Raw genomic sequence first — 23649 nt, 5'->3', positions numbered from 1 at the left:
ATTTTCAAGCTGCAAAGAGAGATTTTGGAGGAAAATAATTGGGGGAAATGAATGTTCCCAATTGATTACTTGGAAGCAGAGGCAATTTTAGGCATGAGACAGGGGAAAAAAGCTTTTTTGGGCTTAAAAAGTCACTAGTGTCCCTCCTTAATCTGGTCTGTTGGCATGTACGCAGAGACGGCATTCAAACATTCAATCAATCAAATAGGATTTGTAAAGCACAGCTTATCATCCTTCAGGGTATCCATACACTGGGGGGATGCAGCTGCTGAGATGAGTTTGTCGAAGAGCCAAGCCTTCAGGTCCTTCTTGATCTTCTGTAGGGTGGAGGATGTGCGGAGAGGGATGCCATTTCAGGACTTGGCTGCCAGGCGTGAGGAGGTGCAGCCATCGCTCTTCTGTGAATGCGGGGGGCCAAGAAGAGGGATGAGGAATGAAGTTTGTGGGTAGGTTGGTGGAAGTTCACCCTGTGGTTGAGGTAGGCTGGACCCTTGTTGTGAAGGGCTTTCTAATTGTGAGTGAGCAGTTTTAACTGGCATTGTTTGCTGACACGGAGCCAGTGTAGGGTTTTGAGGGTGGGGGAGATGTGAATCTACCATGGGAGGCTGCGGATAAGCCTGGTTGCTGCATTCTGGATGGTCTGGAGTCTGTTTAGTGGGTAGGCAGTGTTCCTATGTAGAGGGAATTGCCGTAGTCGAGGCACCTGGTGGTGAGGGCCTTTGTGATGGTGCGTATAATGTCCAAGGGAAGTCATTTGAAGATTTTTTGTAGTAGGCGCAGGGTGAGAAAGCAAAGGGATGGGACAGAGTTTATCTGCATCCTCATCAAGAGTTTTCTGTTGAGCATTATTCCGAGGGTTCTTGCGTGCTCTATGGGTGTGGGTGCAGGCTGAGCTCCATTGGCCACCAGGAATCGTCCCAAAGGGAGTTGCTGCTCCGAAAGATGAGTATTTCTGTTTTGTATGTGTTGAGTTTGAGGCAACAACTTTTCATCCAGCTTGCAATACTGAACATGCACCTGTGGAAGTAAGGTTTTCTGTTGGTCGGGTCTGAGGAGAGTGAGAGGATGTGCTGAGGTTGGAGAATTCCTGGTTGATGCAGAATAGTGTCTTGCTGTGGTTTGAGCTGGCGTCCAGGCGAAGCACCAGGGAGTTTTGTTTGGAGGTTTTGAGTTGGTGGTAGTACCTGTTGAGGGCTAGTTTTAAGTTGTTGCGGTCATTATTTGTTTTGCTGGTGCGCCAGATCCTCCCAATTCGCTTACTGGTGCGCTTGTGGGATTTGAGCTTTATTGGCGTATGTGTTGATCCGCCCCATGATTATGCCCCATACCTTGCGCTTTTTGGTAGGCCTCAAGGTCACGAAAATATACTTATAGGTTTATAATTATCAACAAGCCTACTGTCTTCTTTAATAATGACAATCAACAAAAGAAGGTTTTGGGTCCTATCACTGACCAGCCTGGACCCCAACAATCGCTAGTCAGGTTTACTAGTGGCTAGTCAGGTTTACTTTGTAATTATTTAGAACACACCCAGCCTGTCTATGCTGCGTGAGCCACAAGTTTGTTCAAAAGGAGTTTATTTTCATTTTTAATTTGATTTCGTTGATTTTTCATATGACATCAAAGGCACACTTATCAAAACAATCGGATCAGCAAACAGACATTTATGTGCGCAATATATACAAGTGAGAAAATTATTCACAATAGATGCTCAAAGTTCAGGACACCAATAAACAAATTACTGTATACAATGAATATTGAAACATACAAAACATTTTATAACAAGAACCAGTCCTTTAAATTGTAAACCAATGGATAGGCGGAAACAGAAATGCAATTCAAACTGCCTGCCTATCTCAAAAGGACCTGTGGTGAGGTGTTTTAAGGATTGGACAGCTGGGGATAAAGACAGTAATATTAATTATTCCCTGGCTGCACCCTTCTTCCTTATCACAGGCTGGGGGTCCACGCGTTTCGAACCAATGATGATAGCAAGGTTCTCCTCAGGACGTGGACTGGGTGAATCTTTTTCTGTAAAACATAGGGCTTGGTGTAAATGTTATGATGCGATAGCATAGTAGTGGCCTCTCTGACTAGTCAAGAAGGATTGAAAAGTTACCTGCAGTAAGCGCGCAGGAGCTGCAAAAAGAAAAGTGGCTTCTCACGGTGGGAACTTTCTGAAAAAGCAAGGGTCAGTGAAGATCAGAGCTCTTCAAGTCGAATTGGCCCCAAGAGTGCAAATTAGAGCGGCGGGTGTTGCCACCAATCCTACCTGCACTTGAGCTTGAATGCGGGAGGAAGAAACGTAGGTGGAACCGCCCAGGAGTTAGTCCGGAGGTCACAAGGGATGCTGCTCTACTTCTCTGGAACGCTGCATAAGAAGCGAGGAATATTACAGGGCATCTCGCTCCCTGACAGGTGTAAACCCAATCCATTTAAAATACAAGGGGGAAATTGTACTCACTCGGATGTCGAATGTAGTCACTTCATTCGGCGGCCGCCGGCATCTAGCGTGTAGCGCCGCAGGCCGACTCCGATGTAATTTAAACGAGGGATCGGATCATGGCAGTAAAGAGAGGACTGGGCTGACAAGTCAACTCACACTGGTACTGGTAGTTCTACAAGGCGTGTAGTTCTACAGCCGCCACGGACAAAGTACAGTGCAGGTCGTGAATGTAAATCAGACACCTTGCCTCGATAGTTTTTTGCACTAATGATTCCACAGCCATGACATGGAAGGAGGGTCTCGCCTGGACCCGAAAAAAGCGCTACAGGTTGGAGAGACATTTCGGGGGCACTGACAGAGTAATATGTATGTAACAATCGATTGGGGTACCTGGAAGCCACTGTAACATACAAGATGAAATCGTTTAAAAAAAAAAAAAAAAAGGGGAATTGATTGTCTCTAAGGGAACAGTGGTGGAGGGTAGCAGCACGGCACAGAACAGTTCAACAAAGGTGCAGACACGACAGGGCAAAGTGGCTGGAACATTTGTTCGGTGGTTTACAAATTCCCCAATTCGGACAGTTCATTCAAGCCTGAATTTGCTGTATCAAATTTGAGGATGAGGTACGCCTCTTTCTGAGAGAGGCGTGTGTCAGGGTCACCACTGCCGCCCCTAATTACAGCCAGCACTGTCCATCTAATGTCATTCACAGAGTGCTTGTGTTGTAAAAAGTGGGACACCAATGGAGCTGTTAAGTTCTTATTGTTAATCCTAGATCTGTGTTGGATGATTCTTTGTCGGACCTCCTGCGTATTCTTACCAATATACACCTTATTGCAGGGACACTGAATGGCGTATACTGTGTTCTTCGTTTTACAGTTCGTGTGTTCATTGTGGCGCCAGAATTTACTGCCGTCTGTGAAAAGGGAGCCCTCCATTGTAAGATCACAGACGGTGCACGTCCCGCATTTGCGATGGCCCTTGACTGGACCAGCACCAAAGATGGTGCCTTGAGTATCTTTTTTGGCTGGAGGACGAGTGGATGTTATCAGCTGGCCAATACTCTGATTCTTTTTCAGGGCAAAAAGTGGTAGACCAACGTCAGGTATGCTTTCTTCGACCAAATGCCAACATTTCCTGATGATTTTCTGCAGTGGATGGGTGTGGGGACCGAAAGTAGACACACACACGATCCTTTGGGTCGGTGGTCTTGATCTTTTTTCTAAGAGATACTCCCTAGGAGTCCATCTTGCTCTTTTCATAGAGTGCTTCAACAGCTTGCGTGGATATCCTCTTTCCTGTAATTTCGCAATCAATGCTTGACCATGTACATCAAATTGCTGTACTGACGAGCAGTTCCGCCTCACTCGGAGGAACTGCCCGTAGGGGAGGTTGTTCTTGAGACTTCTCGGGTGGTAGCTCCTATAATGCAAAGCATTGTTTTTGTCAGTCTTTTTTTGGTATAAGGAGCATGACAATCCATCTGTTGTCGCGGATACCTCCACATCCAGGAATGGCAGGGATTTCGGATCATAGCACAGGCTGAACTTAATGTCAGGACTCCTATTATTAAGCCACATGTGGAATTCCTCCAACAGTAGTGATGTCCCGGTCCAGACGCACCAGACGTCGTCTATATATCTGAGCCATTGCCCTATATGATCTCGGTAAGGATTGTTGTTAAACACAAACTTTTCTTCGTATTGGCCCATGTACAAAATAGCCATCTCGGGCGCGAAAGGGCAGCCCATTGCTGAGCCTTTTACTTTCAGGAACATCTCATCCTCAAATGTGAAAAAGTTTTTTCTCTGGGCCAGAGATGCAAATGAAACAATGAGGTCAGTAGGCACCCTATGGGGGCGAGGTCTCGTTTCCAGGTACATTTCGATGACATCAAGACCATCTTGCTGGGGTATTTGTGTATACAAAGAAGATACATCCATTGTGGCTAGCAATTGGGAGGTTGGATCGAAATTGAGACCCTCAACTTTGTTGATGAAGTCCAAGGTGTCTCTCAAGTACGATGGGACCTGGACGATGAGAGGTTTTAAGAATATGTCCACTTTAATATGAGGCATCTTATGTATGTGAATACCCCAAGATGGTGCCAGTTGTCATGTTTTCTCTTTCCTTCGAGTACATTTCCTATTAATAATTAGAAAAGTGCTTATGGCACCTGGCATAAATGGGAGCGAACCAAGGACCCTCCATGGCTTTGGTGCCAGGTCTCACAAAAACTTCTGACAAGTCCGATCAGCATATCCCATTTTTGGCCCATGTCATGTCTGCCAGCCTTTCAACTCTTCATGTAAACCCAGTTGGAATGTATTTTCCATGTATGTAGTCTCAAGTAATTACTGTAATTTCCTGTTACCCTTGTTTCAAAATTCCTGAAATAATGCTATTGCGCCACATGACATAAATACTCACGGTTTGGAGCAAACATGTAATGCAAGCATATGGGAACAACGCAAACGATCAGAACACCAGCAACTGCTGTTTGCGGGGCTGGTGTTTTTTTACACTATTTTAGCACAAAATCAATTTTCATGTCCACAATGGCATTTTTCACTAAAATATAGTGCCAAATGCTGGCTTTGCATTTCACATAATTATGCAAAATTTCACATAGGTGTTTCCCAAATTGCACTTAATTACACAAAAGCAAATTATGCATATTCGATACACCTCTAATTGATTTCACATGCTCAGGTTTTTGCTGTTGCCCACTTTAGGAGGTCAGACCACCACAGGAATAGATTGAGGAGCCCTAAGGATCTACAATAAATGGTTCTCATTTTTAAAGAAATTATTACATCTACACCTGTAGATTTGAGATGTTATGCGTATGGTAGATTATCTCATTTCAAGAAAATCACAAAACTCTTCCAGAGTATGAATGGAAGCCTGTGTGAGAAGTATTCCTGGTATATGATGTCCACTATTCTAGTGGGCACCTTGCACCAGTCCAATCGACCCTTATTGATGGTAGGTTATAAAGTCAACCTTATAGAAAGCTATCCTAGTGGTAGCTGTGGAGAACAGCCTTCAGGCTTAGACTTGGAGACGAGTTAAGCAAGTTGTTTTGCAATTTATAATCACTTGAGTACCAAATGAAAGCTCACCACACAAGGTATATATCAAATATATATGTATTTATTCTAAACACAACCCCTCTGCGCGCTCTATGAGGTCAGAGGTAAAAGTACAATACAAGGAACTTAATTAGCATAAGATAAGTTGCACAGTATACGTTATGCCCTAGGGGCCTCACAAACCATATACTAAAATAGTGGTATAAGAACCACGTGAGAGTTAGAAAGAAGGCATGGGGCCTATGGAATCACTGGGGCTTCTAAGAACAACCAACGGTTAGGATGTAGGAGGCCCACGAGAGACACGTGCGGTGTCTAAACACAGCCGCGGGTTACCATTGACTTTCTATGGGAAACAAACACGTTACAAATATACAATTTAAGGATACTTCTAGGTTAACTACGATGGAACCCTTTTAGACTAGGACACTTCGAGAGTCAAGACCCACAGGAGCACCGGAGCACTCGTGTTACCTCACCCAGGGAAGCCGGGTGCACAGGTGTCTGTTGGTGTCGGGTTTCGCCGTCGATTCCAATGGAGAGCTGCGAAGAAGTGCTGCAGGCGACCAGAGGAAAAGTGTCTGGGTGGATCCAAGGGTGTACTGGAGATGTGAAGAACCTGAAAGCAGAGGAGACAGAGTCTGGGCCACTAGCCAGTGACCAGGATGGCGATAGGAAGATGCCACCAGATGTCGGGTGATTTCAGGTGAAAAGGTGAAGCTTGTCTCTTCAGCCATGGGGACCAGTAGGTGTTGACGACAACCAGGAGCTGGATTCAAGCTGTCCCACAAAGGATCTAGTTGACTGTGGTGTCGGTATCCAGATTGTAACCAACAATCCTTGGCAAACTCAATCCACGCAGGATGTTGAGATTGGCTTCGGTGCAGACCAGCAAGGTCTGAGGAACTTCTCTTTTGGGGAGAAGTTGGAGCAAGCCTGGAGCAACCAGGAAAACTAAGTAAATCAAGGATTGGTCTTCTTGGGGGCTCTCTAGCCAACGGACTAGGAACCGCAAAGACGAGTCAAGCTGAAATGCACAAAGCGGGCCCACGGGACACTCGTGGAGTGTGGGCCTCTGACTCAAGTGCAAAAGATGCTTGGGGCTGGGGCTTCAAGTACCCTAATGCACAACTTCAGGATACCTCGTTAAGTTGGTGCAGGTAGCAAAATGCAGGATGTCCAGGAGTTCCAGTCCCACGTCTATCGTGTCCGCCACAGGTCTCAGCTTTGCTGGGAGCACAGGTCAGCATCAGAGATATCTGGTAGTCCATATCATGTGTCACAGATTCTTCAGGATACGGCAGGAACCTCAAAAATGCAGACCGGCAAAGATGCTGCTGGTGCCTGTTTGAATAGGGTGGTCACTCCTTGACCACAAGGGAGATTTCTCCCGTCTTCCAGTCGATATGGAATGTCGAAGGCCCAAGATATATGTTGCAGAGTTTCGTCAAGGGTAATCTAAAGTCCTAGGGACTGGGGCAGTGGCGGCTCGTCCATGGGGGCGTTTGGGCGCCGCCCCACTGCTTTCTCGCCGTGCGAGAAGGCAGAAACAAATGGTAGTTATTACCGTAATAACTACCATTTGTTTCTGCCTTCTCGCACGGCGAGAAAGCAGAAGTTAGAGTGGGCGGTGTTACTCGAGGGCAGGGGGGAGCGGCGTGCCCACTCTTGTTGATACTGTCAGTTTGGGCAGCCTCAGGCTGCCCTACCAGACAGTATTAATAACAGTGCGCAAGCCGCTCCCCCCTGCCACCTCCCACTCTCCCTGTTCTCTGGCAGCATACAGAGAGAGAAATGTGACGCAGTTGGGGCAGCCGGCCGAACCAATCGCAGCGCTGGCTGCGGTGGAGGGGAGGGAGGCTGCCTGCAGCCTTCCTATTGACGAGAGCCCAGACGTCAGATGATTTCAAAATCCAGGACGGCGGGAGTCGGCAGTCTGCAGTCTCGGGACTTAAGAAAAGCAGGAAGCCAAGGTAAGTTTTATTATATTTTATTATTTAGTAGGCACAGTGACCTAAGTAGCAGTTGCCTGTCACACGGGGGTTGGGGACAGGCGGGGGACGCTAATCACAATGTCTTTACATACACAGCATGGTTTGACATTTAGTTTCAGCTATGTAGGTGTCTGTGTTCGTTTTATTGTTGATTCCTATGCATTGCGTTGCGTTTGCCACAGAGGGGGAAGTGGATGGGTGGTCAAGACGCCAGGAGCTGGAGGTGTTTCTGTGTTTAAGGGCTCGGGGTTTCCAAATGGTCCGCTCGATTTTGAGATTGTAGCTTTTGTACAGTGGAGATAAGAAGGGCAAACACCCCTTAAATGGTGTGTTTTTGTTTGACACTGGACCTTGGCTCACATCCAGTTTTACAGTTCCCGGCCGCAAGACATTGTTTGAACGCAAGCACTTCTATCCAGCGCACAAATTATGTTAAAATCATTAAAAAAAATATGTCACATCTGAAGACCCAAGAATCGGAATTTTCATAAGTTCACGCTTGTGTTAAAAAATGGACCTTCGCTTGCAGTGGCGGCTCGTCCATGGGGGCGTTTGGGCGCCACCCCACTGCTTTCTCGCCGTGCGAGAAGGCAGAAACAAATGGTAGTTATTACCATAATAACTACCATTTGTTTCTGCCTTCTCCCACGGCGAGAAAGCAGAAGTTAGAGTGGGCGGTGTTACTCGAGGGCAGGGGCGAGCGGCTTGCCCACTGTTGTTAATACTGTCTGTTTGGGCAGCCTCAGGCTGCCCTACCAGTTAGTATTAATAACAGTGGGCAAGCCGCTCCCCCTGCCACCTCCCACTCTCCCTGTTCTCTGGCAGCATACAGAGAGAGAAATGTGACGCAGTTGGGGCAGCCGGCTGAACCAATCGCAGAGCTGGCTGCGGTGGAGGGGAGGGAGGCTGCCTGCAGCCTTCCTGTTGACGAGAGCCCAGACGTCAGACGATTTCAAAATCCAGGACGGCGGGAGTCGGCAGTCTGCAGTCTCGGGACTTAGAAAAAGCGGGAAGCCAAGGTAAGCTTTATTATATTTTATTATTTAGTAGGCACAGTGACCTAAGTAGCAGTTGCCTGTCACACAGGGTTGGGGAAAGGCGGGGGACGCTAATCACAATGTCTTTAAATACACAGCATGGTTTGACATTTCATTTCAGCTATGTAGGTGTCTGTGTTCATTTTATTGTTGATTCCTATGCATTGCGTTTCGTTTGCCACAGAGGGGGGAGTGGATGGGTGGTCAAGACGCCAGGAGCTGGAGGTGTTTCTGTGTTTAAGGGCTCGGGGTCTCCAAATGGTCCGCTCGATTTTGAGATTGTAGCTTTTGTACAGTGGAGATAAGAAGGGCAAACACCCCTTAAATGGTGTGTTTTTGTTTGACACTGGACCTTGGCTCACATCCAGTTTCACAGTTCCCGGCCGCAAGACATTTTTTGAACGCAAGCACTTCTATCCCGCGCACAAATTATGTTAAAATCATTAAAAAAAATATGTCTCATCTGAAGACCCAAGAATCGGAATTTTCATAAGTTCACGCTCGTGTTAAAAAAAATGGACCTTAGCTTGCATCTAGTTTTGCAGTTCCCTCAAGACATTTATTAAGTGGAAACAGTACAACCGAACGTACAAATGTTGTCAACAAACACATCACATCAGAAAAACCCAGAATCGGAACTTAAAGAAGGTTAAACTCGTGTAAAAAATGTGGCCCGGCCTAAGCTCACAATACGACATCATTTCAAACACTGCGCGATGAGGACAAATGAAAGTGCCCTGCACTAGCAGCATTGTTCTCCCGACTTTAGAAAGTGTATCCCACCCATGCAAAGGTTGCAGATAAAAATGCCCAGACTTTGGGAGGGACAGTTATGGCATGAAGGAACATACTAGGAAGGGCTGTCTCAGAGAATGTACACTTTGCATTGGCAAATACTTAAGCATTCTGAGTTTGGGAAGGGGGCAGCCAAGCATGTACTGTAGCCTACATGTGTTACCTGCTGTGATCCGTAAATAAAACGTGCATTATAAACCACCTTGCTTCCTCAAATTTCCTTAAAATGCACTATTTGCCACACCCTCTTTTAAACAATATCTCTTGGGGTGTGGGAACCCCCCAGAACCTCCATAATGTCAGAATGACTAATCCACAAATGTTTTTGCCTCACCACTTTGAAATGTCACCAGCCGCCACTGGACTGGGGTTCTATACTTACAGTAAGTTTAGGGGTTGAACTAACTCTAAAGTCCCTCCTATGGGTGGACCTGTGTAGGGGGTGGTTACACCCCTTCCCCTTTGTCCAGTTTCATGCCAGAGCTGGGGCTGAGTGACCCAGCATCCGGTTTGAACTGGGAACTGCATGGAGCACCTAGTGTGCCCCAGGCAGTGTCTGAAAAGCATTCACTGAATGCAACCCCCCCTGCCCCAATACACTAAAGCCTGTCTGGGAAGGTGCCAGCACCTCCCTGGACAGGAAATCTATTCTCCAAGCCTCCCCTGCTGGAATTTCGTCAAGCAGCAGGAGGGATGACTCGTGTCTGTGGCAGCAGCATCCATTTTGTGATGCTGGGGCTATTTTTAACTTTAACCGGGTTTAACCGTAACTACATGTCTTCTCCCTCGAGAAGGGTGGAATGCTACCACCGCCGCCAGGAAAAAAACATGGCGCCTCCATGGCGGTCGGATCGTTATTGGGTAGGCGGCAGGGCCGGACTGAGAATCAAAACTGCCGCCTACCCAATAACGAAACATGCCTCTTTGCATTGAGACTGTTTTGTTTTCTTGTAATAGTGTTTGGTATGTCTTAGGAGTATTTTATGAGGTTCTTGCAGCAATGATGGACTCCAATTAACTTTTTTTGGTCCTTGGGGCTGTATTTCATGGTCACACACTGAATGAACTCTTGCTATTTAGCTTGAAATTTAATGGCATGAGTTTACTCTATTTCAGATATGCAATGAGCACTTTTAAAATGTTAAGTGAAACCATGACAATAAAAGGGATGATCAGCTCGCAGTGTATGATTTCTGGCTAATTTAGCCTGAAACACAATGAACAACATCCATGGAATTCAAACTTGATGTATAATAGTAGCTTTGAATGTTTATAAAAATCCATTTCATGATTTTGGTGCAATTTAACAATCCCTAGTGCTCTACAATTGCTTTAATTGATAACCATAATGGACCATAACGAATTTGTTTTGTCGCTCGAGGCTGTATTTCAACAGTGCGCATTGCAGAATTGTGGCTATTCAGCCTGAAACATGATTTTGGTTTAAGGCATTGATCTTAGAAGAGCAACAGTGCCCCCAGAATGAAAAAAGGGGCTAAGACATTAAAAATGACTAGAGTATTGGTGTGCATTGCACAATTTCTTGCTATTTTTACATTCTAATGTAAAGAATTGAATTTAAGGTATTTATCTACGAACGGCAATAGCGCTTCCAATGTCAAAAGACATCATGGCATTTTTGCTGGCAGTATTAGACCCCAAGCCTTTTAATAACGGTTTTAATTGAGTTGCGTACAAAAAAAACTGAAAGTATTTTGTCTACGACAAAAGGAGTATATATAGTGTTTACAAAATGGCTCTCTTCAGGTGACTAAGGCTGTTGCACAGCCGAAACGTGTCTGTCCAGAGTGGCCTGATTTAGTAAACAGATGGTGAGTTTCTTCCATCCCAGAGTGCCATTTCATTCGCTGAATGGGAAAGGTTGTCATGGTATTAGTAATATATATATTATATATGTTTTTATAATTAGGTCAGTTGTTCCATTGGTATTCCATAGAAAAAGTGTTTTTGGGTGTTGCTAATAACTTTGGCACTGTTTGATAAATTTCCGCAAAACTTCCCACAAAGGTGCTCCTTTTTTAATAGATTGTGCATGGAACGTTTCGGGGTGGTCCGTCAAGTGGGGTCCAAGACAAAAGGGGGGCACACAAGGCAAAATCCCCATGCATTTTCCATCTATCTCTTTAGAAAAGGCAACAGCAAAAACAGAACGGAATTACACCAAATTTGGCAGGAAGCTATGTCTTGGACCGCAGATTGTGCCTTCTGTGATTTGGTGTAGATCAGTTCAGTAATTTTTGAGGAATTAAGGTTATAAAATAAATGTATATCTGGACAGTTGGGTCCGTGAGAGTCTCAAGTGACTCGCACGGGAGCGCCAATTTAGAAATAGAGTATTCTGTTTCAGCCAGAGAGCTTTATTTTATTTGGGCCATCTCACTCCTGCGGGAGCGAGCACTCTGATTGGCTGTCAACAACAGGAGAAAATGTTACTGGCAGCCATTACAGGACTCAAGCACTTTGTCCCCTGTCCTGAAGATAAAAAAAATAAGTACTATAAGGGGACAGGGTAGGGATGCCTGACCCCTAGGCCCCGTGGAGGTTACACAGAGGGGACTCCACCTTGAAAAATCTGCAAAAAAATGTGTGATCCCACTGGACTCCTGAAAGATTGGAAACAAATGGTGGAAGGGCCGCCTTCATTAGTTATTGATCCTGAGAGCCTACCCCGGGCACTAAATCATAAAAAAGGGTCAGCGGGCTGAACAGCCCTCCTCCCCAAGCCCCAAAATGGACTGGGGACCCCATCTTCTTGAACACCCTCTCCGAGCCATTAAAAGCCCTGCGAATCACACCTCTGGGGGTACAATTTGGTAAAACTGTGAAGGGGGACATGCAGCCCTCTTCCCCGAACCTGTGCAGGCCCGGAAACTCCATCTCTGGGGCCAATATATTTAATAAAGGGGAGGGGCCACGTTGCACCCATCCCCGATCTATTAAAAACCCCAGGTAGCCTACCCCTGTGGCCGAAATTTGATAAAAAGGAGAGGGGGTCTCTCTGCCCCCCTGCCTGAGCCTCTCAAGGCCCCTGGGAAGCCCCAGCCAGAGCCAAAATTATTGAAAATGGGAAGGCAGCTGCGTGACCAACTTCCCTAAGGCTCTAAAGGCCCCAGGGCGCACACCTCACGTGGCCAAAATTACCGTAAATAGGGAGGGGGCATCCTCCAGAGCCAACTCAGTACCTATGTCCCGGGTAGCCTACCCAGAAACCTAGTGGTTACCCTGCCCGCACAGGCGGGGACTTTTTTTTATGTAACTGGGGATAGGGTTCCCATGGCATAGCAAGGCTTGGAGAGTGGGACTGCATGGCACCCCCTCCCATTTAATTGAAAAACAAACGTGCCTGTGGGATGAGGTCCCCAGACCCTTACAAGACTCCGGGGGGCTACATGCCCCCCTCCCCTTTTAACATATATGTACGGCCTTGGGGGCCCATGACCTAGGATCCTCAGTGAGTGACGGTCAGGAGGCCCTCCTCCCTTTTAATAAAAAAAAGGCCCTGAGGATGTGATCTCCAAGGACTAAAGTGACTTGGGAGGGGGGCCACGTGGCCACCTCCTCTTTTTAGGTCTTGCGCGGTGTCGGGTGCGCACATGCTCACTCAAGCTTGTGAGATTTAATGATTTTGAGTAGCGAGGTTAACCCCGCCCCTCTTCTCAATTTGCTGGGCTCCTAAACAGTGGCCAGCCATTGGAGAAGAGGTCCCAGTGACGTTCTTCTTTGGATCTAAGCCCCGTCCTTTGCGGATTGGGGTGTGTGTTTTTGACATTCTTTCTAGGCTGTAAACAACAGTCAAAAACACGACCCCGAGTCTGAAAAGGACGGGGCTTAGATAGAAAGAAGAACCATTTGTCTGTAAGCCCCGTTCTTTTCAGACTGGGGGGCGTGTTTTTGACTGTTGTTTACAGCCATTGGCCGTGCGCGGCAGGGGGGTGGCTTTACATATGGTATTAAAATATTACTTTATGTTAAAAAAACTAGACACCCTAAAAATTTACTGGAAAAAACAAAGGCTAAAGTAACATTATCGTTAGATGAATTTGTCAGTGATGACATTAACGTTTTCAACAAAAAAAAAGACAAAAATTCACCTGTTATAGTTAGCAGAGCTATAACTTGTGCCCCTATACACTGCTTATGACCTCACATATTACATCACTCATGAGTTCTGTGAGATTATTTATGGCTTGTTCCCAGGCTAGGTCGCCCCCACGCTCCTCTGCCGCCTGCTCACCTGCTTCCAGGGACCTCCTTGCTGCCTGTTGACGTCTCGGGCGACCCAGCCGCCGCTGAGCCGCCCGCCCGCACCAGACTCTTCCCGCCTCTGTCTCCCTGCGGCCCCGCCCCCCGCCAGGCCATTGGCCGCCCGCTCCCTCCACCCAGCCTGACCCTCCCTCCCGGCTCCTCTCTTATGACGCCCACGCGCACGCACAGCGGTCACACGCAGCGGGCGCGCCGATTGTGCGCCAAAGGCAAGCCCGTCTGCGCCCGTCCGTGCCTGGACCGCACCCGGCGCCAGGACCCCTGGCCCCCACCGATGCTAGACCACTCGACAGACCTACGACGCCGCCACCCTCTACGCACTCAACGCCGGCCGGAACCCCGCCTGCTACCGAGCCACCCCGAAACGCACCCACGGATCCTTCACCTGCAAAGCCTGCAAGTTCACCTGCCTCCGGACCAGCACCTCACCCGCCAAGGCAAGCACCAGCAGCAACCACCTCAAGTGCATCCTGCTCAACACCCGCTCCGTCCACAGACACGCCGTGGAACTCTGGAACCTACTCGACACAACCTCACCAGACGTCGCCTTTCTCACGGAAACCTGGATGAACGCCTCCTCAGCCCCCGACATCGCCATCGCAATCCCGGACGGGTACAAGATAACCAAGAGAGACCGCGTCAACCAGACCAGAGGAGGCATCGTCATCGTACACAGAGACACCATCCGCATCACGATCACCGCCGACGACACCTTCAACGCCGCCGAACACCTCCACTTCCAGATACACACCGACCCCAAGACCACCCTCAGAGCCACCCTCATCTACAGACCCCCGGGACCATGCACACAATTCAGCGACGACATCGCAGATTCCATCAGTCCGCACGCCCTCACCTCCACGGACTATATCCTCCTAGGGGACCTCAACTTTCACCTGGAGAACAACAATGACAGCAACACAGCCGCCCTACTGGAGAACCTCGCCAACCTCGGACTCAAGCAACTGGTGAACACCCCCACCCACTACGCCAGCCACATGCTTGACCCCGTCTTCTCCTCCAGCAAGCACATCTCCTTCAGCCACTCCACCGGACTTCACTGGACTGATCACAGCTGCGTCCACTTCAGCTTCAGAAGAACCACGACCCACCACCACCAGCTGCAGATTCCTCGCAGGAGCTGGAACAAGATCACCGCTGACCAACTCACCACCTCCCTCAGCCAGAACCCTCCCGCCAGCACAACGGACCCCAACGAAGCAGCCGATAACCTCACACAGTGGATCACCAACTGCGCAGACAACCTCGCACCACTGAAACCCCCCCCCCAGCAGACACAATAACAAGAAAGCCTCCTGGTTCACCGACGAACTCAAGAACTCCAAGAAGAACTGTCGTACCCTCGAGAAAGCCTGGAACAGTGACCAGACCTCAGACAACATGACTGTCCTCAAGCACGCCACCCGCAAACACCACCAGCTGATCCGCACCACCAAGAAGACAGCATTCAAGGATCGACTAGACAACAACGCCCACAACAGCAAGGAACTCTTCAGCATCGTCAAAGAGCTCTCCAACCCCAGCGCCGGAAACAACGACGTCACCCCCTCTCAAGACCTCTGCGACTCTCTCGCCTCGTACTTCCGACATTCACAACAGCTTTGGCGCACAGACCACGCACCCATCCACCGAACCTACGACCCCCACCACCACCCTCTGCGCCTGGACCCCAGTCAGCACCAAGGACACTACCCGCGTGATGAATACCATCCACTCCTGATCACCAACCGACCCCTGCCCACACCACGTATTCAACAAAGCCGACGTCATCATCGCACCCCATCTACGGGACATCATCAACACCTCCTTCCTCACCGCCACCTTCCCGGAGAGCTGGAAGCACGCCAAACTCAACGCCCTCCTGAAGAAACCAACAGCGGACCCCACCGACCTCAAGAATTACCGTCCCATCTCACTCCTCCCATTTCCTGCCAAGTTCATCGAGAAGACCGTCAACAGCCAGCTGACCGCCTTCCTCGAGACGAACGGATCCCTCGACTACTCACAGTCCGGCTTCCGCGCCAACCACAGCACCGAGACCGCCCTCATCGCAGCCACAGACGACATCAGATCCCTGCTCGACAATGGGGAAACAGCGGCCCTCATCCTCCTGGACCTCTCCGCAGCGTTTGACACGGTCTGCCACCGCATCCTAGTACAACGCCTCAACAACCTCGGAATCCAAGAGAAGGCCCTGGAATGGATCATCTCGTTCCTCGCCGGAAGAACCCAGAGAGTCCGCCTCCCACCGTTCAGATCCGAGGCCACCGAAGTCATCTGCGGCGTACCACAAGTATCATCACGCAGCCCCACCCTCTTCAATGTCTACATGAGCCCCCTCGCAGCCATTGCACGCCAACACAACCTCAACATCATCTCCTACGCCGACGACACCAGCTGATCCTCTCCCTCACCAACGACCCCGCCACCGCCAGAACCAGCCTACACGAAGGGATGAAAGACGTAGCCGAGAGGATGAAGAACAGCCGCCTGAAACTGAACTCTGACAAGACGGAAGTCCTCATCCTGGGATCATCACCCTCCGCCTGGGACGACTCCTGGTGGCCCCCTGCCCTAGGCAACGCGCCCAAGCCAACGATTCACGCACGTAACCTGGGCTTCATCCTGGACAAGTCAACGCCGTCTCGTCATCGTGCTTCAACACCCTGCGCATGCTCCGAAAGATCTTCCGGTGGATCCCCACCGACACCAGGAAGACGGTCACCCAGGCACTTGTCACCAGCCGACTGGACTACGGGAACGCCCTCTACGCCGGAACCACAGCGAAACTAGAGAAAAGACTCCAACGCATCCAGAATGCCTCCGCATGACTCATCATGGACATCCCCCGACACAGCCACATCTCCGGACACCTGAGAAGCCTGCACTGGCTCCCCGTCAGCAAAAGGATCACGTTCAGACTCCTCACCCACGCACACAAGGCTCTCCACGACCTGGGCCCGAGATACCTCAACAACACCCTGTCATTCTACACCCCCACTCGACAGCTCCGATCCGCCAGCCTCGCCCTCGCCACCGTTCCACGCATCCAAAGAACCACCACCGGAGGAAGATCCTTCTCCTACCTGGTGGCCAAGACATGGAACTCCCTCCCTACCCACCTCCGCCTGACCCAGGACTACCTTTCGTTCAGGAAGCAACTCAAGACCTGGCTCGTCAAACAGTAGCAGACCCCCCCACCCCAGCGCCTTGAGACCCCTCCGGGTGAGTAGCGCGCTATATAAATGCCATGATTGATTGATTGATTGACCAAACTGATGGCATCTCAAATGACATCACTGATGATATCATCCAATGAGTGTGCTAGTTTGTTTTACAGTGTACATAGTGATGGGTAACTAGCATATTACGTTTCTACCAAATTTTGTACAGCCTGTGTCCAGCTAATAAGTGTAACTTTTTACAAAATGCATGTTCTTCTAATGCATCATAGGTGTGCTGTCTCCCTGGTGGAGAAACAGGCCTCCCTCAGATACATGAATTGGCCCCAATGTTTTCTCACTCTATCAATCTAACCACCCATCACCCTTCATCAGTACCACCAGGTGTATCTAATCGAGTTTCTCTTTTTTATGTTTTTCTTCCTATAAACAACAGTTCTATTAGTAATGATACCAATTCAACGCAAAGCAAACACAAACAAGTGGGTGGTCCCTTCTATGGCACAAGAATTAGAAGCCCCAGGCAGCAATGCTTACATAGCACAAGATAATGGTAGATCTGTTGCCCTATTCTGCTGCTTGCAAGCAGCCGTGCTTCTTCCTCGCCTCCCTGGCCTGCCGACCCGTGTACCAAGGCTCTACTGTCAGTGTCACCCATGATTTCTCTTTTCCAGTTGCAAAATGTGATCTGCCTCCTCTGCCCTGATATAGTCTGTTTACGTCTCTGGACCTGTCTGTTAGTCCCTTTTGATGTTATTGGACTGGATGCTCTTTTGTGTCAGCTGTCATGGCTCCTGTTGTTGTGCCCTCACCCCCAGCATCTAGTAATTGGTTCTCTGCCATCCTCAATATAAGCAGTCCCTGCCACTTACTGCACACTGCAGCCACACTGTTGTGACAGCAGTTGTTTTTGTGGGATTTCCTGCCTCTCCTCTCTGGAACCCTATACACTCTGGATCTATCATATCTGATTCTGATGGATAAGCCACCTCCATGAGTGCTTTGTTGGAAACGTCTGGCTATGATCCAGGCAGGCAATGATCCAGGCTGGCAACTTGCAAGTTTAAAGGCTTCTCAGCCATTGCATATTTATGATTCTGTCTGATTATAGTACATAACAATGATGAAACCCAATTGATTGTAAGCCTGGAAAAAAACTCTACAGAAGCAGAACAGAATTTCCGTGTCTGCCTGTCCAATGTCTTTCAATGGATGAAAGATAGCCACTTAAAATGCAATTCGAGCAAAACCGAAATATTACCAACAGGCAAAAACACTAAGGGGTCCATTAGGATGTCGGGCGGTGGCACTACCGAAACGATGGCGGGGCGGAAAAACAGCTTTTTCCGCCCGCTAGCAGTGGAAATCACGTCCGCCACATTAGGATATGTAAACACAGGTCATTTCCCGTCCGCCGCGGAGCGCCTCGCTCCGCCATCAAGGTGCGCCCGCCACCGCGGCGGCTGCAGCCAATCGAGACCCTCCGCCGCGGTCGATGACGTCCGCCCCGCTCGACAAATTAGGATGGGCCAAACAAGCTGACGCACCGCACCGGAGACACCGCACAGCTCTAGCAGGCGGAAAGTCTACAGCGGAGCACGCACGCCGAGATCCGACATGAACCCCATGGACCCAGCCCTCCACATGCATCCGGTCATGTACCTGCTGCAACACTATCGCCAGATGGGCCGCCGCGGACGCCGCCGCAGGTACGTCACTACACATATACACCACACAACACACATGCCGACACAGGTCCCAAGCACCACACTGGCATCCTGCTGGGGGGCACAACACATCCACATGGGCACCCACACATCACCCACCTCACAACAAGGCACCCCACGGCATCCGGAACACACAACGTCGGCCAACCTGCAGCAACGTCACGGTCACGGACACGTCACCGCCGCGGTCAACACATGCGCACAATGCAGAAGGCAGGGCAACACCAAGGCATGGACACATTCCAAACATCACAGCGACACACCACCCCGACCAACACTGCACACCACCCGAAGTAGTCACAGGCCAGGTGCCAATCCCGTGCACCCCCTTGCACATCAACAAGCACTGTAACAACAAGTACAATACACACACACTGCGACACACAACCAGGGACAAAGGCACAGCAGGATTGCCTGACAACGGACACACAACACCAGTGCACTCCCCACAGCCCACACAATTGTATACAAACATCCACACAGGGCAAGACAAAACATACAACAGGCATACAACTCCTGCCTGACACATGTGTGTCTCACACCATACAGGGGCACACATACATACACTACAAACTAACACCCTTCACACTGCACACCTCTGCCACACACATGCCATGTAAGCCATGCCACCAGGACCAAGGGCCAACACAAGACGACCATACACATACACGCCAGGGCACACAGAAAGGGAAACACACACCTCATCACATCATAAACATCTACTACACCACAGCACAGCTGCACACCCTGTGCTGCCAGTGTCCCCCAAGGTGACCTGTGAACAGTGTATGCAGCAATAGCAATTCACCCACACGAAAACTGCATGGCCTGCCAAATAACCATCACAGAGTACAACATCAGCAGGGCCACAATGGACTGAAGAACCTGTCCCCCTGTCTAAAAATCATATGGCCACATAGAACCTTGCAATGGTGATGTACAAAATAGACCATGGAACTCAGTCAAACAAGAAAATGACTTTAATCAGTAAGGAGAGAGAGAAAACACACCATAATGTACTGTATTTATTCACATATTGCACAGATGTAGCTACACAACATAAGTAGACAACAGCAACTCTCAAAATCATGTGCAAATGCCATAGACTATGCACTGGTGAATCACAATCGGGAAGTGCAAAGTCCTTGGCAGGGCAGGGTACAGCACATCAGAGCAACAGGCCCAGAGTCCCTGGCAGGGGAGAGCAAATCAGAGCAACAGGCCCAGAGTCCTTGGCAGGGGAGAGCACATCAGAGCAACAGGCCCAGAGTCCCTGGCAGGGGAGAGCACATCAGAGCAACAGGCCCAGAGTCCCTGGCAGGGGAGAGCACATCAGAGCAACAGGCCCAGTGTCCTTGGCAGGGGAGAACACATCAGAGCAACAGGCCCAGTGTCCTTGGCAAGGCAGGGTCCAGCACATCAGAGCAACAGGCCCAGAGTCCTTGGCAGGGGAGAGCACATCAGAGCAACAGGCCCAGTGTCCTTGGCAGGGGAGAGCACATCAGAGCAACAGGCCCAGAGTCCCTGGCAGGGGAGAGCACATCAGAGCAACAGGCCCAGAGTCCTTGGCAGGGCAGGGTACAGCACATCAGAGCAACAGGCCCAGTGTCCTTGGCAGGGGAGAGCACATCAGAGCAACAGGCCCAGTGTCCTTGGCAGGGGAGAGCACATCAGAGCAACAGGCCCAGTGTCCTTGGCAGGGCAGGGTACAGCACATCAGAGCAACAGGCCCAGAGTCCTTGGCAGGGGAGAGCACATCAGAGCAACAGGCCCAGAGTCCTTGGCAGGGCAGGGTACAGCACATCAGAGCAACAGGCCCAGAGTCCTTGGCAGGGGAGAGCACATCAGAGCAACAGGCCCAGAGTCCTTGGCAGGGGAGAGCACATCAGAGCAACAGGCCCAGGAACACACCCACATCGCTAACAATGGTGTACTGTAGCACACCTATGTGTGGCACAGGCGTCTGAGGGTGTTGACAACTCACTCCTGGCTGTCATGTGGAGTGGAACCTGGCTGTGTGTCAGGGACTGCAGGTCGACTTGACTGGTGTGACAGAGGGACATGTGGTGTGGCTATAACAGAGGGCCTGCAAGGTGGAGGGCTGTGCGGACCAGGTGGCACCGTGGCACGTGGAGGTGGAGTCATGCACGCCCTTGACACAGTGTGGGTGGGAGAGGTTGGAGGGGTGCCCTTCCACTTCTTTGGAATATGAATTTGCTTCTCTGTCATGGGGTTGATGGGAAGTGGCGTTGACACCACCTGCACACCCCCCAACTGTTCCACTTCAGGGGCAGAGACTGCCACTCCCTCTGGAGAAGTGCTTGATCCTGCAGTACGCTTGTGCTGGCTACGCCTCCGGACCACTTTAGCCTCTCTGGAAGGTGTACCCCCCACAGTGACCACCTTCCCACTTACCCCAGGGATGGCCACTACACTGCCCTCCTGTCCCTTCTTGCCAGGGATGGCCACTACACTGCCCTCCTGTCCCTTCTTGCCAGGGATGGCCACTACACTGCCCTCCTGTCCCTTCTTGCCAGGGATGGCCACTACACTGCCCTCCTGTCCCTTCTTGCCAGGGATGGCCACTACACTGCCCTCCTGTCCCTTCTTGCCAGGGATGGCCACTACACTGCCCTTCTTTGCCACAATGACTGGGCTGGTCACAACAGGGCTTCCCTCCACCTGCCTCGATGTACTTTGTTCTGGGGTTGATGTGGTAGGTGGGTGTGTCCCTGTGTTCACCCCAGGTGTAGTCATGACATCCCACACATCCTCTGTGGGCATAGCAGAGTCAATATCTGGTGATGGCTCAGCAGCATGTGAGCCTGATGTCTGACACAATGTTCTTCTGGCCTTGCTCTTCTGTGACTTCACCTTGTCTGTGCATATTGGGGGGTCCCTGCCCTTCTTTGGGGATGGAGTCTGTGGACGGGATTGTTTGCTTTGGGTCTGAGCTGTGCTCCTAGTGTTGTAACGTTTACTTGATGTATGTCCCAAGTGCTCACTGTCATCTGATGTGGCCACTGACTGGGTGGACGTCACAGGCACCTGAGCTGCAAAGGGGGCATGTTGGAGGGCTGACGTCACTGTACCTGACAATGACAGGAGTGTACGATGTAGGCCACCCACGTCAGAGTGTATGCCCTCCATGAATGCCAGAACCTGCCCTATTTTGTAATCGTGGGCACTGAAGGCATTCAGCAGGGCGGTCTGGCCCACGCAAAGTTGCCGCAGGAGCTCTACGCACTCTGCACTGAGGGCAGCAGGGGGGACAGGTGCAGGTGCTGCGGTGCCATGTGTGAATGTCACACGTCCCCTCTTAGTGACACGGATACGGCCAGCCCCAGAGGAAGTGGATGGGAGGCTGGGCAGTGGCCGTTGGTAGTCAGATGCAGCAGCAGAGTCCCCATCCCCTGTGGCTGCTAACAGGGACTCATCCCCCCTGCCATCAGATGAAGTGGTACTCTGTGTCTCAGCCACAGATTCCTCATGCATACTCCTGTCACCCTCAGTAGCGCTGGTGTGGTCAGTGTCACTTTGCTCCGTCTCACCCTGCTCTGCTGCCGCTGTCGTGCTGGTCTCCCCACCACTTTCAGGATCATGTTCCGCCGTGGTGTCTTCCGAATCTGCATTAGTGACAGAAACATGGTTGTATAAGTGTCATAGTCTGGTCACACGATATCAGAGCAATGCAGCACATGAGAGGCCTAGAGCTACATGGTAACCACCACACCCTCAAATCATTGTGCTGCTACACACCAGTTACACCACAACTGTGCCTGTCATGCGGACAAACAGGCAGGAGTGGACCAATGTCGATGACACACAGCACTACACCCTGCCCATGGATGGTGTTCCCCTAGCCCACATGGACCTGCCCCACGGACATGATGTAGCCACAACTAACATCACCACTTCCAGAGCCTAAAGGGATCCAGAGGGGAATACACACACCTGTTTTGTCTACACATGCCACATTGTCAAATAGGCCATTACAATCACCATGTGCCAATGTGGGTTCACATTGTTGTCAGATGTGTGGGCCACTACCATGCAGGTGCATGCAAAGTAGACTGACATGGTGTAACACTCATTAAGTGGACACAGCTGTACAGCATAATAGGGACTACACCCACCATCACAAAGAAGAGTGACCATGTGGACAACAAAATATATGTCAAGGACTGAAAACTGCAGCCAGGAGCTGCAGAGTAAGGCCATGGTGGGCCAATGCCTCATACAGACACACATCACAGTTGCCACTCACATCACATATCACAGCATGGCAGCACACGCACATCACATGTGTCACCGCAGACACAGGCACTCTACACATGCATCCACTCCCAGACAAACTCTCCCTCCCCGGATACTCACCATCGCTGTCTTGCTGCTGAAGCCCCTTCAGACGTGCATCCAGGTCTGGATAGGTCACTGCCAGTATGCGTGCCATCAGCGGAGTCATGGTGCGGCGTGCCACACGCCCTGTGCGTGGTACCATCCCCAACTTCATCTCTGCCACTTGCTTAGCCAGCCGGCTGATGTCGTCCCACCTCTTGTGACAGTGTGTGTGTCGTCTGTTTGATACCCCCAGTGCTCGCACCTTTGCTGCTATGGCCCTCCAGACAGCCTTACGTTGGTGTACTTTGAGCTGCAGGTATGAGAGTAAAGAAGGACTAATGAACATTTACACATTGTCATATGTCAGCATCTATCAGTACAGCAGCCAGACACTGAATCTGGACGCACAGTGACCCCCCTCCCTCCAGAACTGGGGGTACCCTCACAAGGCCACTCTGCATGGCATAAACATTAGTGAATGCATGCACACATTGAGCTTCGTAGTCTCCATGATTATCACACTGAAGAATGATGTTTCAACACAAATGCATCGACAGCACTGTGTAAATCATAAATTGTACAGGGCATTGATGTGGCATATCCACTAATCAGTGTGCAGCAACTGTAGCATGTAAGTTGGCTGATGGACAAACTTTGGAAGGGCAGCCACTGAACCTACTCTGTGGGGCACACTGACTATGACTACAGGGGCACCCTGAAATTACA

General features: G+C 50.1%; 1 protein-coding gene across 1 annotated transcript; it reads right to left on the bottom strand.

Moving 5' to 3' along the window:
• Positions 1–200: 200 nt before the first annotated feature.
• LOC144768962 (uncharacterized) lies at positions 201–23437 on the bottom strand. The gene is made up of 3 exons (XM_078652959.1): positions 22960–23437; positions 20842–22208; positions 201–317 (listed from the first exon to the last, which is right to left on the bottom strand). Exons 1-3 carry the CDS (start codon positions 23267–23269, stop codon positions 201–203), a joined length of 1794 nt encoding a protein of 597 aa, XP_078509085.1. The 5' UTR covers positions 23270–23437.
• Positions 23438–23649: the final 212 nt, after the last annotated feature.

The sequence above is a fragment of the Lissotriton helveticus genome, chromosome 7 (genome assembly GCF_964261635.1).
Source record: "Lissotriton helveticus chromosome 7, aLisHel1.1, whole genome shotgun sequence".
In the NCBI taxonomy this organism is placed as follows: Eukaryota; Metazoa; Chordata; class Amphibia; order Caudata; family Salamandridae; genus Lissotriton; species Lissotriton helveticus.
This window is presented reverse-complemented; position numbering and strand designations above follow the sequence as displayed.

Coding starts and splice junctions, on each gene's coding strand:
- LOC144768962 (XM_078652959.1), bottom strand. CDS start 23,269: ATGTTCATTAGTCCTTCTTTACTCTCATACCTGCAGCTCAAAGTACAC. Junction 22,209..22,959: donor TCAGCAGCAAGACAGCGATG/GTGAGTATCCGG, acceptor TCACTAATGCAG/ATTCGGAAGACACCACGGCG. Junction 318..20,841: donor AACAGTTGGGGGGTGTGCAG/GTGGTGTCAACG, acceptor TCCACCCTACAG/AAGATCAAGAAGGACCTGAA.